Below are 18327 nucleotides of genomic sequence, written 5' to 3' on the forward strand. Positions count from 1 at the left end.
TCATATATATACACTACCGTTCAAAAGTTTGGGGTCACCCAAACAATTTTGTGGAATAGCCTTCATTTCTAAGAACAAGAATAGACTGTCGAGTTTCAGATGAAAGTTCTCTTTTTCTGGCCATTTTGAGCGTTTAATTGACTTCACAAATGTGATGCTCCAGAAACTCAATCTGCTCAAAGGAAGGTCAGTTTTGTAGCTTCTGTAACGAGCTAAACTGTTTTCAGATGTGTGAACATGATTGCACAAGGGTTTTCTAATCATCAATTAGCCTTCTGAGCCAATGAGCAAACACATTGTACCATTAGAACACTGGAGTGATAGTTGCTGGAAATGGGCCTCTACACACCTATGTAGATATTGCACCGAAAACCAGACATTTGCAGCTTTTCCTTCAAAAATAAGGAAATTTCAATGTGACCCCAAACTTTTGAACAGTAGTGTATATTAGGGGTGTAACGGTACACAAAAATTTCGGTTCGGTACGTACCTCGGTTTAGAGGTCACGGTTCGGTTCATTTTCGGTACAGTAAGAAAACAACAAAATATAAATGTTTTGGTTATTTCTTTACCAAATTTGTAAACAATGGCTTTATCCTTTTAACATTGGGAAAACTATAATAATTCTGCCCACGTTAATCAACATTAAACTGCCTCAAGTTGTTGCTCAGATTAAATACAATGACAAAACGTTTCTTCTACATGTAAAAAGTGCAACATTAAACAGTTTCAAGTCAACTCATCATGCTTAATTTATTACAGCATTTGGGAAGCCTGTAGTTGATTTTTATTATGTAAATGTTATATTTTTATCAACCTGTGATAGCAGGGACCCTGCCATTCAAAACTAGGCTGCTGCATTTCTAATGATTAATGTAACTATAGCTGAAAAAAATGGTACAATAGCAATAGGAGAGACTATTCATCCCTGAACACCATGGAGTTCATGTAGGCTTAATGATGCAGTTACATTATTATATCAACTATCAGAGACAGAAACTCTTAATTTAACATAATGTCCTTTTTTGCTGCTTCAACACAGCTCAATCAACACAGAAAAAGGTAAAGTGAATTAACCGACAGACAGGGCTATGCTGTCCGTAACACACACACACGCACACACACACACACACAACGGACGGCGTGGCGAAGTTGGGAGAGTGGCCGTGCCAGCAATCTGAGGGTTACTGGTTCAATCCCCACCTTCGACCATCCTAGTCACATCCGTTGTGTCCTTGAGCAAGACACTTCACCCTTGCTCCTGATGGGCCTGGTTAGCGCCGTGTATGGCAGCTCCCGCCATCAGTGTGTGAATGTGTGTGTGTGAATGAGTGAATGTGGAAATACTGTCAAAGCGCTTTGAGTTCCTTAAAAAAGGTAGAAAAGCGCAATACAAGTACAACCCATTTACCATTTATGTACCATTTACACACACACACACACACACACCGCAAAATGAGCAAACGTTACGCTAAAAGCGAATTAGCCTTCACCTCAAGCCAGGACTGTGAGCGAGCTGAACAGCCTTTTATATTTCTAGAAGGTCAACGGGCTCAGAGTGATGTTACTAGTGGTTGACTGGGAGGTGTTTATTATAATTTGGGGAGAGTCCGCTGCCTGATGCTTACCTGCTAAAGGCTAAGCACTGACTACCTGCGCTCTGAATACGCACTGCTGATTGGCTGTTACCGCTCAGAATACGCACTGCTGATTGGCTGTTACCGCTCTGTTTGTAACCAATCAGATGGTTGTGTGGGTGGGACAATGCTGGGTGTTGTGTATAGGACTGACAGAGACAGAAGGAAGCGGAGGCGGCTACTTAATATGTTTGTGTGGAAACTCGTTCGGTACACCTCTGAACCGAACCGAAACCCCCGTACCGAAACGGTTCAATACAAATACACATACCGTTACACCCCTCATTTTTATATATATATATATATATATATATATATATATATATATATATATATATATATATATATATATATATATATATATATACATACATATACATATATATATATATATATATATATACATACATACATATACATACATATACACACACAGTACATACTGTAGATGTACTTTGTCTAGCCCCTGGCTTTAGGGGTGTCTTTGTGCTTGTCAGAGCTTATATCTACCATCAGAGTCAATGTGCTTGGTTCCTAGCGATTGATGCTATATGCTACTGATCTGTACTCTGTTCACAGTGCACACAATGGCATTACACAGAGTCAGACTTTTATTTTGGCTGTCTTCAATGCCGCTTTGATCATGAGCTTAATATAACACATTCACAAAACATTTTTTAATTGAGTCAGGAAGCCGGTAGACGGATTCAATTTCCATTAGTCTTCCGCACAATCCGGAAGAGTTGGCAACTATGGGAAAATACTCAGTGTCTGGAGTTTTACCGCGGTTTATCATTATTAATACTTGTAATCATTACATCCCTAATACCTACAGGAGGAAAGAATGGCAGAATTTGTTTTCTCACAAAACACTCTTCTGGGAAAACTTGAATATAAGTTTAAGACTGCAGTCAATGGGTAAAAGCGGCTTTTGAGACAAAGGCCACATTGTGTTATTACCCTGAGAACACCAACATTTTCACATCTCATTAACAGCTGCTCAGCATCAAAACAATGTATCGGCACAGACAGTGCCTGCGCTAAAAGTCATAACAGCTTTCACTGTCATAAACCTTCCTATTTGATAGTAAATAACAGAATAATTGAAAAAAAAAATGTGTTCAGTTCCTCAGAGTAAGAAATGGGATTACGAACTGGAAATAAAAAATGCTGCACTTCAGGCAAGGCAAGGAAATGTACGAAAATAAAATATAAAACAAATATCGACTGTTCAAACTGTTGCACTTGTCTGCATTGTTGCACTTTCCTGAATAGAAATGCCATAGAGTAGGGGTGTCTAAAGTGCCTGCCAAATAGAGATGTTAAGTTGATCATAGGTGTAAATGATTTGTATGTGCCCTGTGATTGACTAACAACCAATCTAGGGTGTACCATACCTCCTTTAGGAGGGATACTCTCCAGTTTAACCATGACCCAAATGAGAACCTGCAGTAGAGAAAATATATTTTAATCAATGAATCAATCGCATACCAACTACCAAGCATTCTGACCCTACAAACCATGAAACACACAAATTTGTCCTGTTCCTTTAGGAAAGTACTCATTATCTCAACTATTTATGCAGGTACAAAAACTAATCTGTGACAATTGTTAAAACTGTTACTGTTCACTTGTCTGCATCATTGCACTTCTCTAAAAAGAAATGCTCCTCGGTGACAGAAACTGACAAATGTATGTATGGGAAGGCATACCGTACTGTTTATCATTACGATTTATCAATGACTTAAACCCAAGCTCGATCCCGTGCAGATAAGCAGCATATATTTTGCAATGAACCGATTTCCACAATACCATTTTAAAAATGTTCTACTCTTTCATGCATTCACTACATGACCACCTTGTTTAATCATCTCTATTATGATAAAAAAAAAAATCATGTCAGTACTGCGATATAATCACAAATACAAATTATACTTATAGCCCTAACTGTAAAAAGTAAAACATACAGTGCATGTACAACTTCAGGCCAATGGAACCTCAGGGGGCCTAAATATGTATGCAAGTACAGCAGACATATATTGTACATGCATACACACTCAAAACTAATTTACTTCCGCTAAATTACATACATACCATCCATGGTTCTCGCCCGGAAAAGGGTGGAGTGCCATCTCCGGGTTGGGGAGGAGACCCTGCCCCAAGTGGAGGAGTTCAAGTACCTCGGAGTCTTGTTCACGAGTGAGGGAAGAGTGGATCGTGAGATCGACAGGCGGATCGGTGCGGCGTCTTCAGTAATGTGGACGCTGTATCAATCCGTTGTGGTGAAGAAGGAGCTGAGCCGGAAGGCAAAGCTCTCAATTTACCGGTCGATCTACGTTCCCATCCTCACCTATGGTCATGAGCTTTGGGTTATGACCGAAAGGACAAGATCACGGGTACAAGCGGCCAAAATGAGTTTCCTCCGCCGGTTGGCGGGGCTCTCCCTAAGAGATAGGGTGAGAAGCTCTGCCATCCGGGAGGAACTCAAAGTCAAGCCGCTACTCCTCCACATCGAGAGGAGCCAGATGAGGTGGTTCGGGCATCTGGTCAGGATGCCATCTGAACGCCTCCCTAAATTGGTGTTTAGGGCAGGTCCGACCGGTAAGAGGCCACGGGGAAGACCCAGGACACGTTGGGAAGACTTTGTCTCCCGGCTGGCCTGGGAACGCCTCGGGATTCCTCGGGAAGAGCTGGATGAAGTGGCTGGGGGGAGGGAAGTCTGAGCTTCCCTGCTTAGACTGCTGCCCCCGCTACCCGACCTCGGATAAGCGGAAGAAGATGGATGGATGGATGGATGGATAAATTACATACGCTTGCGATTCCATCATTAATTAATTACATGATGGCTCGTCCATAACGATTTCAGGCTGACTGCAACACTTTGACAAAACTCGCTACATCGACACATGCACATAGATTTCTGTGAGCCACACTTACGAATAGGGATGGGTACCTTTCACATTTTAACTGATATGGTACCAATTTCTGGTACCAGGGAATTGATACCAGTACGGTTTCAATTTTCGGTACAATAGTGTGTGTTAATAAATGTCACTTGTTTAATAATAACATCTCCTTTGTAATGTGATATGCACCTGGGGATAGGTTGATTGGCAACACTAAATTGGCCCTAGTGTGTGAATATGAGTGTGAATGTTGTCTGTCTATCTGTGTTGGCCCTGCGATGAGGTGGCGACTTGTCCAGGGTGTACCCCGCCTTTCGCCCGTGTGCAGCTGGGATAGGCTCCTGCACCCCTGTGACCCTGTAAGGGACAAGCGGTAGCAAATGGATGGATGGATGGATTTTTTTAAATAATCCAATTACGATGGATGTGCTGTCTGTTCAGTTGTTGCATTTTGTTTTCTTATTACATTTCAGAGTCTTATTTGCAAGTACCTTTGCATACTTTGCATGCAGTTGTAATTCCAAGACGTTAAATGGCAATAGTATATAGACTACGGTGTGTTTCCTAGCTGGGAAGTAGTCTTTGCCATTATGCTGAATGTCTGTCTAGTTTTATGCTGCGCCTTACAGAGTATTTAAACTGTAAGCATTGTACTTATTACACACTTTCTGTTTGGTTTTAACATGCCTCTTAGTGGTAGTTTTCATTGACAAATGTGCAGGTGTTGAAATGGCCATGTAAAATAATTAATGCTAATCAGTAGCATGTATATTGCAAAAGCCAGTGTAAATTAGCATTAGGTTAGTGTCATGTTTGTCCTCAGACAGAAACCATAATAAAACAAAAAACATTTATTTCCCCACACCTTTTTCCATTTTTATACATTTTTTAAAAAGCTCCGGGGAGCCACAAGGACAGTGTTTAAGAGCTGCATACGTCTCTAGAGCCGCGAGTTGCCGACCCCCGGTTAAAAACCAAACAAACACATATTATATCCCTTAAACTTCCCTTTTATTCTCTGCTGGAGGCTTTGGACCTCTCAGTTGTGTTGCCTTGGCTCCCACAATAAAAGTCCCCTTCACATCAACAATCTGAGGTTGTCATTTAAGACACAATACATGTTTTACAAACCCACCACATTGACAAGTCTAATGCCTGGTATGGATGATTAAATCAGTAAACTTGTGTAAAACACACAATTAGCTTAATGTCAGCCCCTAATAACAAACTCCCACCACCAAAAACATGCACCTGGGGATAGGTTGATTGGCAACACTAAATTGGCCCTAGTGTGTGAATGTGAGTGTGAATGTTGTCTGTCTATCTGTGTTGGCCCTGTGATGAGGTGGCGACTTGTCCAGGGTGTATCCCGCCTTCCGCCTGAATGCAGTGGATATTGGCTCCAGCACCCCCCGCGACCCCGAGAGGGACAAGCGGTAGAAGATGGATGGATGGCATTGACATCTTAGTTAAACATTAGGGCGTGCTAATAGTGTATTTATTAGATGAAAAGTGAACTTGGTAACCCTGATTAAAGGCTGGTTTATCACAGAATTATTGCACAGTGTATATACTGTATATGGAATGTATTATTTGTATTAAAGAGGGGGCAATTATGTGTGAAATGAGATCTGTATAGCATATTCCAAAGGTGTTTTTCATAGAATGAACACTTTGCTTTCCTTACCTCGGTTGATATTAATATTGGCGCCTTTTGGTAATAAAATTTTGACGTCTGGAGTCAATCCTAAACTGCCAAATAAAAAGTTTTCCCTCCATTTCCTCTTATATTGCCTGTGTTAGCCTGTCACAAATCACCATTGCAACACATCTCATTAAAGGCGACCTTTTGGTGCTGGAAGGATTCTGTACAACTGACTGATTCACCTGACTTCTGTCACTGACGTTATCACACCACCTTGTGGCCATAATGCAAATTGCCGGTCACATAATAGGTGCAAAGAAAAGGCATTGATTCAGCCTAAATTGTTTAGCGTGTTCATTACATAGTAATCAGGGTAATACAAAAAAAAAAACACGGATTGTATGCTGTTTAATTATATGAATGGACATATATCTGTAAATGTACATTAGGAATGGATGTCGTTGTGGCTTGTACAGCCCTTTGAGACACTTGTGATTTAGGGCTATATAAATAAACATTGATTGATTGATTGATATGGCCTAAACATTTATATTGCAATATATATTGCAGCCTTTTGCAATTATACATATCACAATATATTATTTGGCATATAGATAATGATAGAGCCATTTCAAAACGGGTTACAATGGCTCCTGAATTAGCTGCTGAACGAATGCGGTAACATACTGTGTCATTTCCAGTTGTATTATTTTCTTAAAACCTATAATCTACTTGTTGAATTACTTTTGTAACATGTTTATATCTACAATTATGTTAAAATGTAATAAACACTTATTCTTTCTTTGTCTGCTAATTAATATTAGTTTTGGGCAATACTACATATTTTGGTGTCGATCAATCCATTACCAAGTAGTTACAGGGTCAGAATCAACCATACCAATGCTGACACTTATCATTTTAAAGATCAATAAATGATTACATTTTTTAACTGTAATCAGACAAAATCCCAGGATGTGTAATCATACCAAATAATATTTAAATTGTTTCCTTATTGTTTTTGATTACATACAAAATGTATCATTTTGTATAAGTCAGTAAAATTAACTTGACAAAAGCTCAAATTACTATCGGTTCTTATTTCCTGAGTTTGTTTGTAAACAGTAACAAAAACGACAAAACAATATTTTGTGATAATAAAAAATATTGATGTAAACACTTTAGTATCGAGCGTTTACTGATACTATACTTGGTATTGTTACTGTCAATATTTGTATCGAGCCGCCCACCCCGTTTACATTCAAGAGCTCTAGCTTAGCTGTTATCCATGCAATTTTTGTATCCTTCAACGGTGTGTAGTGTAGCATATTTAGCTTTTCTTTGTCCTCTAGTGATAATAATATTTGTAGGAAACACAATTTATTTTCCGTAATGGAGGCGAGGATTAGTGATTTAGAAGGTGGACTGTGGAGGGACATTAGCCACTAACTTGCTAGCGAGGATGCAACATTGCGTTGAGGACACGTTTGTTTGCTTGTTGCTGTCAAATTTGCGGGACACAGCTAGAATGTGTCATGGTGACAGTATGAAAAGCTATATCATCAGACACATTTATATTGTGTATATTGTACATCATCTATATCGCGCATACGTCATGTACACTATTGCCAAGTTGGGCAATCAAACTGTAAATTACCTATTTATATACATTTATGGGTTTAGAAATACATTTTACATGTATGTCAAGGTTTTGTGCTCGGATGAGTTTTTACTTAAACTTCAAATGGTGCTGAAGCTGTTGGTTGTCTTTAACATGTTAAAAAAGTACGTTTTGGGTTTGCTCCATATGTGACTGAAGATAGCCAAAGTTGTCAAGTGACACTAAATAAATAAAACAGACCATGTAATCTTGTAATAGTATAATTGACAATCTACATTGGTCATTTTGCTAAGCTCGACTACTACTACTGGTTATACAAGTGAGCAAACTGACTATAATGTTTCCTTTAGAAGCACACAAACAAGGATGTAACGCTAAACGGTATAATGATAAAACATCATAGAATTCCAGACGGTTAGCAATACAGTTTAAATTTGTAATTAACGAAAAACTTCATTTATTTATGCATTTTGGGCAACACTGCTTATTTCCTAGAAACGGAAGTGCTGCAGCAACACATTCCAATGGGTTTTAAGCATTATATCCCTTCCTCTTCAACTTTAGCTTGTGCATAACACTCTTAGTTTGTGTTTTATCAGCTAATGATTTAGATACTGTTAGTTACATTGAATGTATAGTTTATCGTAATAACATGAGTGTCAATTGTTAGTTGCTTCACTGGGACTGCTTTTGTGTATGTGCACGTACTCCTTGCATGTACTTGTGGACGAGACAGCTGTGAGTGACAAGCCTGAAAACCAAACAATTTCCTCCAGCCAATGAGCAATTTGTAATAATTAATAAATTATAAAACATTTCAAAAATAGACAATTTAAAAATACATCCATCCATCCATTTTCTACCGCTTGTCCCTTTTGGGGGTCGCTGGAGCCTATCTCAGCTGCCTTCAGGTGGTAGGCGGGGTACATAAACCACTAAGCATGCTGATGGTGTTTTTTTGTTTTGAAAAATATAACTGAGTTAGTTACAAACAGCCACTTTAGATATGGCAGCATTTTAATACACATGTTTATCACCTTAATATCTATAATATGGTTACATATTCCGTTGGGTGTAAATCACAGGCGAGCCTATTTTTTTTATTTGGGAGCACAAGGGTTCCAAAAGTCTGCCTAAAGCATGTTTACACATAGAAAACAAAAACTTACACCATTGGGATGCGGAATTGCACAGTGTCAGGAGGTTGCTCCTTTCCAGGCCTCACCAGCGTCAGGAACCAGTTTGGTCTGAATATTCGCAGCTGCGGGTTTCCCAACTGGTAGAGAGGAAATCTGTAAAGAGAATAACATACGCGTAAATGTTCTTTGCGTATTTGTACTCTTCAAAGAAAATCAATGAGGTGTAATATTTTTGTTTTCAATAATCGCCATTTAAATGAGCTCTAATACTAGTGTGAACTCCAGGGTTTCCCCTGGATGTAATTGATCATGGCGGTCTGCCAAGGCAAAATATAAGCTGCCACACATAAAAAATTAGGGAGGAGGTGTTTAACGTGAAAACACATTTTAGTAATATATAGTATGAATGGATATATGTAGCATATTATTTGTGCACTATTGACTAGTGATGCACTGAAAATTTGGCCACCGAAAAAAAGACTGCTCACCAGCATGTTTTATACATTTTGCTTACAATAAATAATTAGAGAAATATATAATTTGTGGGGAATTTGTTCGTATAATTTGTTGCACACCAACTTTTTTTAAATCAAAAATATGAATTCATCGAAAAATAATCGATAGATTAGTCGATTCGAGAAATAATCATTTGATGCAGCCCTAATACCGATATTGATTCAATACAATATCAGCAGGAATGATAGATATTATTATTATTTTGTGTGGAATGTTAGAAAAGGTTTGCTCAAGTGAAAATACTCAAAAGAGTGAACAATAGTAGGCATGAATAACACTAACCTAAGTATCATTAACAGTCTGGAATAGATTTATGCTGTTTTTAAGTTGAAATGGAGTGGTAATTGTGACCACAATAATTCATCAAGTTAAGCTCATGACACAGAAAGTTTATCATTTGCTTCTGCCTTGGAGACGCTGTATATGTAAGTACTATACAACTATAATTAGTTGATTATTGTTTATATTGACAAATGTGGTGTTAACACTGCAATATTGTTCAATTAAGGACACTTACTGCGTATGTCTAGCTTCTGTGCTTAGCTGTTGTGCAGCTGCTAGCTTCTGGTAGCCTAGCCTCATAGCCTTTTAGACCGCATTTTGTGAATAACTTGGCTAGAATATAGGAAAAGACCAACCTTGTGTGCTTATTGGAGGACATTTAGCTGTTAACTGGCTGTTGAGATTAGCACAAATAAAGCCCCTGCAGGACTTTTTGTATTGGAGTTTATTGAAAACGTTACACGCAAATCAATAATCACAAGCTTAAACTTTTGCTGATACCAGACTGATATCTGCTATCAATATCAAATCTAGACACCCCTAGTGAAGTTTAAAGAAATCAGTATAAATTAGAGCTGAAACGATTCCTCGAGTAATATGAGTAATTCGATTACAAAATATACTCGAATAATTTTTGCCGTTAATTTTTTTTTTACGCCATTTTGCCTCGTTTAATAAATAGCAGTCAAAGCTCACGTTTCGCACGGTCTGTTTAGGTGTTTACGTCGCAGATCATACACACCCTGCACTGCACAACACCGCTCTTTTAAAGACGCTTGAGTTTAGAAAACGTTTTCGCCGACATAACTCGCAACGGCAGACGCCGCAGAAAGCAGTGAACAAGAGCCATAGCAAAACGAGGCAATTAAGAAGAGACAAAAGTTGTCTTTAAGGTGTGGGAACACTTCACACTAAAATCAAAGGAAAATGCAATAGTATGCAAACATTGCAAAGTGGAGCTCGCATAGCACAAGTTCGATGCTGTAGCACCTCTCGAGAAAGCATCCGATTGAGGGTCGTCCAGAGGCGAGGTAAGTCAACTAGTATCAAATGTAAATGCAAAAGTTGTGTTGGTAAAATAAATGTTATTCATTATGATAACCAGGATGTGTTCTCGCACTCCCGCAAGGTCATCAAATGCCACCAAAAGGTGTTGAAAACTAACAATGCTATCCGAGCTGTCATGTTCAATTAGCCTTTCATTAGTAACCCCGCGAAAGAAGTCGTGCAAAGTTATTCGGGTTATTCAAGTCATGCAACCACATGCTACTTGGATAGCTTGCGCCCACTATATTCTCTGTAGAATGTAAGAGTTCCAAGTCCTTGTTCACAGTGGTAGCACTTGTGTGACAAGTTCCTGTCAGCCATATTGGTTCTGAATATGAAGTTGCACATTTCAAATGCAGTATTAAAGGCACTACCTGATCCACTTTTTATGTTTGTTTGATATAATGAAAACTGTTCTTGTTTTTTTTAATACTAAGAATATATTTTTATTTTAACTTTCTCAGCGAATATTAATTTTGAACTAATTTTATATATATATTTGTTTTCATCTCAAACATGTTATGATGGCAAAATGAACATTGATTACTATTTTGCATGCAATGAATGCAGTGAACTGCATTGCATTCTTAAAATGTAAAACTGCTGTCATTAAGTGGTTTGTCTTTTTATACTGTTTACCAGTGTTTCCCATAAACTGCCAAGATACTTGTGGCGGTGGAGGCGTGGCTATGGGCGTAGTCACAATGACATCATCGAGTAATTTGCATAATTTACTACAATGATATGATTTTCTCTAAAAAGGCTCAAAAAATGTATACTTACTAATTAATAATAACAGTTTTGTTTTAAACGTCCATCCATCCATCCATCCATTTTACAATATAATTACAACACTTTATGTACATATTTATATACAGATTTGAACAATAAGTTATTCACTGAAATATATTTACTAATTGTGGTTCTTACAAAAAATATCTTATAAAATATAAAAGCTAAAATGTCTCTTAAAGCTCTACCCCTTTAATTAGTGCATACTAAATAATTTAACTTTAGCCTACTACTACAACCATATTATTTACCAGCAACATAAAGTGAAACAGAGGCAGAGGTGTCCTGCCACAGTCAGTAACAAATACACAGAAAACAGTAGTGGTCAAATACAAATAAGGCAACAAGAGAAGTATCCTACACTTCTCTTTTGTAAAGTAAATCTGAACAGCCTATATGGGCATCTACATCAACTATATGATTTGCCTGAGAAGCTGGACAGGACAAAAAAATATATATATATTTTTTTTTAATTTTTTTTTTTTAATTTGTGGCGGACGTAATTCTTTCGTGGCGGGCCGCCACAAATAAATGAATGTGTGGGAAACACTGTGTATTGTTGGCAGGTTGAAAACAGCTCAGCGGATTTGCATGGAGAAACCAACTTTTAAACGGTACCGTATAATAATCATCAGAAACGCACGAGAGACAAGAACTTCATTTATGCGGTCACACCACACAGCACATAGGGCTGTGAGCGCACCTGTTTTTATTAGCACACACAAATTGGCACAATCAACCACAGACGCATTTTAGCTGTGCGTGTCAGCCTTCAATAATGAAAACAGGCATTTAGGAAAAAAATTGAGGGCACATCTTAACATGTATAATTAAACCTTAATTAAACAAAAATATGATTTATTTGATTAATCGATCGGGATATTCGATAGAATACTCGATTACTAAAATATTCGATAGCTGCAGCTCTAGTATAAATATGTGTTACATTTGGCTGGTCAAATCAAACGGCTTCCAAATTTGGTCTCCTGGCCCCACTTTTGGCACCTCAAAACATTATGCTAAAGTAATGTCCTTGCTCTGCAAAATTTTTGTTATAATGTCACTGTTTTGATCCTTGACTCTAACAGGATATATTGAATTGCAAGCAGAAGTACCGTATTTTCCGCACTATAAGGCGCACCGGATTATAAAGCGCACCTTCAATGAATGGCATATTTCAAAACTTTGTTCATATATAAAGGCGCACCGGATTATAAGGTGCACCTATGCATCCATTAGATGGAGCTGCGCTAAAGGGAATGTCAACAAAACAGTCAGATAGGTCAGTCAAACTTTATTAATAGATTACAAACCAGCGTTCTGACAACTCTGTTCACTCCCAAAATGAATAAACAGCTGTTTTATTATTTTCCCAGAGGTAAAGTCAGTGACGTGGTGTTTTATTTATCTTTTAACAACAGCAAGGTACATGAATATTAACGCCCCTATTGCTACTACGGAATAGTATTTATAAACATACTAGGGCTGCAACAACTAATCGATTAAATCGATTAAAATTGATTATAAAAATAGTTGGCGATTAATTTAGTCATCGATTCGTCTGATCTATGCTATGCGCATGCGCTGAGGCTACGTTTTTTTTTTAAATCTTTATTTATAAACTGCAACATTTACAAACAGCTGAGAAACAATAATCAAAATAATAGGGGTGTAACGGTACGTGTATTTGTATCGAACCGTTTCGGTGCGGGGGTTTCGGTTCGGTGCGGAGGTGTACCCAACGAGTTTCCACACGGACATATTAAGTAGCGTACTGCACATTGTGTAAACAATACTCAAAATGCCGGACATTTGAGGCATTTAAGAAACTCCGCCCTGACAGCTCCGCAAAAGAGGACATGTCCGGTGAAAAGAGGACGTGTGGTCAGTCTATCGTAGTCCGTTAGCTGCTAGCATGCTAGCAAAAGAGGACATGTCCGGTGAAACCGATCGCTCATACGTCCTCTTTTCACCGGACATGTCCTCTTTTGCGGGGCTGTCCGGGCGGTGTTTCTTAAATGCCTCAAATGTCCGGCATTTTGAGTTAGGATTGCGTGTATTTTCAATGTACGTTCAGGGTTAAGAAGGTTAAAAACAAAACAAACTGTGCGCACAGCAGCATTCGTGAGGGAGGGGGAGAGACAGAGAGAGCGAGAGAGTTGTGATAAACGCGCATGCGTCGTCAGGCTCTGCTTTTTATCGATAGATTTATCAGATTTAATTTTTTATTATCTATAGCAGGTGTCAAAAGTGTGCATTTTTGTAACATTTTCCTTGTTTTATTTGGCAAGTTGAAAGAACATGGTGCCAGTATGCTGTTGGTTTTTTTCAATAAAATACTGCAAAGGATAGAAATGTAGTTTATCCGATTATTAATCGATTAATCAAAGTAATAATCGACAGATTAATCGATTATCAAATTAATCGTTAGTTGCAGCCCTAAAACATACCAATAGATGTCTCACTATCATTTAAATGGGTTAATAGAATTAAATCGTATAGAATAGAACCTTTATTTAACCAGATAAGGAAAAAAAAACATTGAGATCAAGATCTCTTTCACAAGGGTGACCTGGCCAAGAGGTCAACAGCACATGTCACAGAGCAGTTTTAAAAATAATACATTAAGACATACATTTTAAAATACATAAGAGAACTGTAAAACAACAGAGATTTACATCTTTAAAAACACAGGCACTGTGCAAACGTCTCTCGCTGTTTGTCCCTCAGGACAGAACGGAAGGCTCCAAATGGAAGTAGTTCTGTAAGTTTCAGTTTAGTCTGCAATATGAATGTATATTATATGAATATGATCCCAGATTTGTTCTGTATTCAGAACAAATCTGGGATCCATCCATTTTCTACCGCTTGTGCCTTTCGGGGTCGCGGGGGGTGGATTCGGGCGGTAGGTGGGGTACACCCTGGACGAGTCGCCACCTCATCGCAGGGCCAACACACGATAGACAGACAACATTCACACTCACATTCACACACAAGGGTCCAATTTAGTGTTGCCAATCAACCTATCCCGTCCCCTATCCCCAACCTATGTCTTTGGAAGTGGGAGGAAGGAAGAACATGCAAACTCCACACAGAAAGATCTCGAACCCAAGCCCTTCGTATTGTGAGGCACACATCCTAACCCCTATATCACCATGCTGCCCCCCAAATAGTCAATATTGCAAATTAAGTAATCAAAAACAAAAAATACTATTGACTCTCATTCAAACCTTTGTGGGGTTTGTTGTTTTTTTTTTACCCCAGACAACATTCACACTCACATTCACACACTCGGGCCAATTTTTAGCGTTGCCAATCAACCTATCTTAGGTGCATGTTTTTGGAGGTGGGAGGAAGCCGTCACAGTCACGGGGAGAACATGCAAACTCCACACAGAAAGACCCCGAGCCCGGGGATCGAACCCAGGATCCTGTATTGTGAGGCACATGCACTAACCCCCTGTGCTTCCCTCAAATCTGGGATGATATACCTATAACAGGCTGTCAGTTTGCAAGACAGGGATTAAAATAAATTACGTTTGGGATTTTTTTATTTATGAGCTTTATTGTCCAACCAACGCATGAAGGATAATATATATTATTTTTACTGTGCTGTGTTTATAAACTTAGCCAACAGTACACCGCTGCTGATATTGTTTTTAGCATATAGGGCTAACACTGGAGACACGTCTTATAGCACTCAGTTCTGGCTTTAGGACATTGTTAGCGAATTAATGTGACTAAAGGGAGCACAAAAACATGAAATGAAAACAAAAAACGTTCATGTTTACGTGAAATCAGAAAGGAACATTAAGTGGTCTAAAGGTTAGCAGATACTGCTAGCTTAGTTGGCAACTAACCGAGACGGACGCGAAACTAAAACGTATATTCAAGCCTGTTAACAGCTAAAATGGCGTAGAGGACGATAACTTACAATGTTCTTGTTACTGGCATCTCTGTTGCGGTGTGTTGTATGAAACAGGCTGACAACACGCTGCTTGTGTATTCCTTTCAAGGTTGTTTTGGGACATGTGCGAGTATGGACTTCCGGGACAAACCCACTGCGCATGTGTGCTTTTTTTTCTGCACATGCGCATTTACGAAAACATTACCTCTACGGCATTGGTTGTTGGAGGTACCGAACCCCATTAGTTTCATATGCGCATTCACCGAACCCTTCTTTAGTGAAAAATAAAAAAAAAACATTTTTTCAAATTCAAGACAAAGTTATATGTTTTTGGTAACACTATGGGGAACACCAGCATAGCTGCAACTCACCAGCATAGCTGCAACTCTTGTCAACAAGCTGTCCCACCACTCTGGTCGCTTTGGTGTAGAACACATTAAAGCCTTCTACAGAAAGCTAGGAGTATCCAACAATGATTTCAAATTAGAAATGGTCACAGCTGATGAGGTGTTTAAAAAATTGAGCGCGCTCCACCCTAACAAGGCCACCGGCCTTGATAATATTCCCTCCAGATTCCTCAGGGACTCTGCCTCCATCATTGCCCCGATCATCACGCACATAATAAACCTATCAATTACACAAGGCCAAGTACCAAAAGATTTTAAGATAGCAAGAGTAACTCCCCTCTTTAAAAAAGGAAGCAAATTGGAACCTGGCAACTACCGACCTGTTTCTATTCTCAGCTCCATTTCGAAAGTAATGGAGAAAATAGTTTATGAACAGGTCGATAGTTACCTTGCCACTAATAAACTCATGTACAAATTCCAATCCGGCTTCAGAACTAACCACTCTAACTAACCATGCCTTCTCTATCTGACCGACCACATCAAACATGAGGTGGACGCGGGCAAATACTGCGGCATGGTCATGCTGGACCTTCAGAAGGCCTTTGACACCGTTAACCACGCTATACTGTTGGATAAGCTCAGAGCAATCGGATTTAACAAAACCTCTTGGAGCTGGATGCAGTCTTACTTGGAGGGGAGGGAGCAGGTGGTAGAGGTGAACGGCACCGTGTCCCCCCCCTCTCTGTGAGCTGTGGAGTCCCCCAAGGCAGTATATTGGGACCTTTACTGTTCCTAATATACATAAACGACATGTCATCGGCATGTGACTGTGAATTGTTTTTGTTTGCGGATGACTCTGCCCTGCTGGTATCCGGCAAGGACAAGTCACAGGTGGAGAAAATCCTCAGTGCTGAGCTCTGTAGAACTTGCACCTGGCTCGCTGACAACAAGCTATCCATCCACTTGGGTAAAACAGAATCCATCCTGTTTGGGTCCCACATCAAACTTAAGAGAGTCAATCACTTCACCATAAAAGTAGGTGACAGTGTCATCACCAGGAAAGATGAGGTCACCTACCTAGGTTCCATTCTAGAGGCTAACCTTTCCTGTGATAAATGGCAACCAAGGTAATCAAAAAGGTTAACCAACGAACGAGATTTCTCTACAGAATTTCCTCTCTGGTCAACAAAAGCACCTTGAGGATTCTGGCGGGAACTCTCGTTCAACCCTTTTTCGATTACGCATGCACCTCCTGGTACCCTAGCACCTCCAAAACCCTCAAATCTAAACTCCAAACATCTCAGAACAAGCTAGTCAGGTTACTTCTAGACCTCCACCCCAGATCCCACCTCACTCCTACCCACTTCTCTAAAGTGGGCTGGCTCAAGGTGGAGGACAGAGTTAAACAACTTGCACTGAGCCTAGTCTATAAAATCCGCTACACCTCCCTGATACCGAAGTACATGTCAAACTACTTCCTTAACGTAAATGACCGCCATAACCACAACACCAGGGGGTGCTCCACTAACCACGTTAAACCCAGATTCCGAACTAACAAAGGTCTTAACTCATTCTCTTTCTATGCCACATCAATGTGGAATGCGCTCCCAACAGGTATAAAAGAAAGGGCATCTCTATCCTCCTTCAAAACCGCTATAAAAGTTCACCTCCAGGCAGCTACAACCCTAAACTAACACCCTCCCCGGATTGCTAATAATCAAATGTAAACAATCAAATGCAGATTATTTTTCTTATGCCTTCTGATCTCTCTCTCTCTCTCTCTCTCTCTCTCTCTCTCTCTCTCTCTCTCTCTCTCTCTCTACTACTTGATGTCCATATCCCCACCCCCCCACCCCACCCCCCCTCCACACTCCTGATTGTAAATAATGTAAATAATTCAATGTGATTATCTTGTGTGATGACTGTCTTATGATGATAGTATATATGATAGTATATATCTGTATCATGAATCAATTTAAGTGGACCCCGACTTAAACAAGTTGAAAAACTTATTCGGGTGTTACCATTTAGTGGTCAATTGTACGGAATATGTACTTCACTGTGCAACCTACTAATAAAAGTCTCAATCAATCAAAAAAAAACATATTCGAAGTAACAAAGACCTCACTCCTACCCACTTCTCTAAAGTGGGCTGGCTCAAGGTGGAGGACAGAGTTAAACAACTTGCACTGAGCCTAGTCTATAAAATCCGCTACACCTCCCTGATACCGAAGTACATGTCAAACTACTTCCTTAACGTAAATGACCGCCATAACCACAACACCAGGGGGAGCTCCACTAACCACGTTAAACCCAGATTCCGAACTAACAAATGTCTTAACTTAGACTGACCATACGTCCTCTTTTCCCCGGACATGTCCTCTTTTGCGGGGCTGTCCGGTCTGTCCGGGCGGGGTTTCTTAAATGCCTCAAATGTCCGGTATTTTGCGTTAGGGTTGCGTGTATTTTCAATGTACGTTCAGAGTTAAGAA

The 18327-nt window shown here is 39.4% G+C and overlaps 1 protein-coding gene across 1 annotated transcript in view; it reads right to left on the bottom strand.

Annotated features, from left to right (window-relative positions):
• mrpl23 (mitochondrial ribosomal protein L23) overlaps positions 1-15658 on the bottom strand; it is a 106999-nt gene extending 91341 nt beyond the window's left edge. The window contains exons 1-2 of the mRNA XM_062035514.1: positions 15516-15658; positions 8976-9098 (exon numbers count right to left, since the gene is read on the bottom strand). Coding sequence (XP_061891498.1) covers positions 8976-9098; positions 15516-15535 — 143 coding nt within the window. The 5' untranslated portion in view covers positions 15536-15658. The remainder of the gene's footprint in view (positions 1-8975; positions 9099-15515) is intronic.
• Positions 15659-18327: the final 2669 nt, after the last annotated feature.

Source organism: Entelurus aequoreus, linkage group LG24, assembly GCF_033978785.1.
Source record: "Entelurus aequoreus isolate RoL-2023_Sb linkage group LG24, RoL_Eaeq_v1.1, whole genome shotgun sequence".
NCBI classification, from domain to species: domain Eukaryota; kingdom Metazoa; phylum Chordata; class Actinopteri; order Syngnathiformes; family Syngnathidae; genus Entelurus; species Entelurus aequoreus.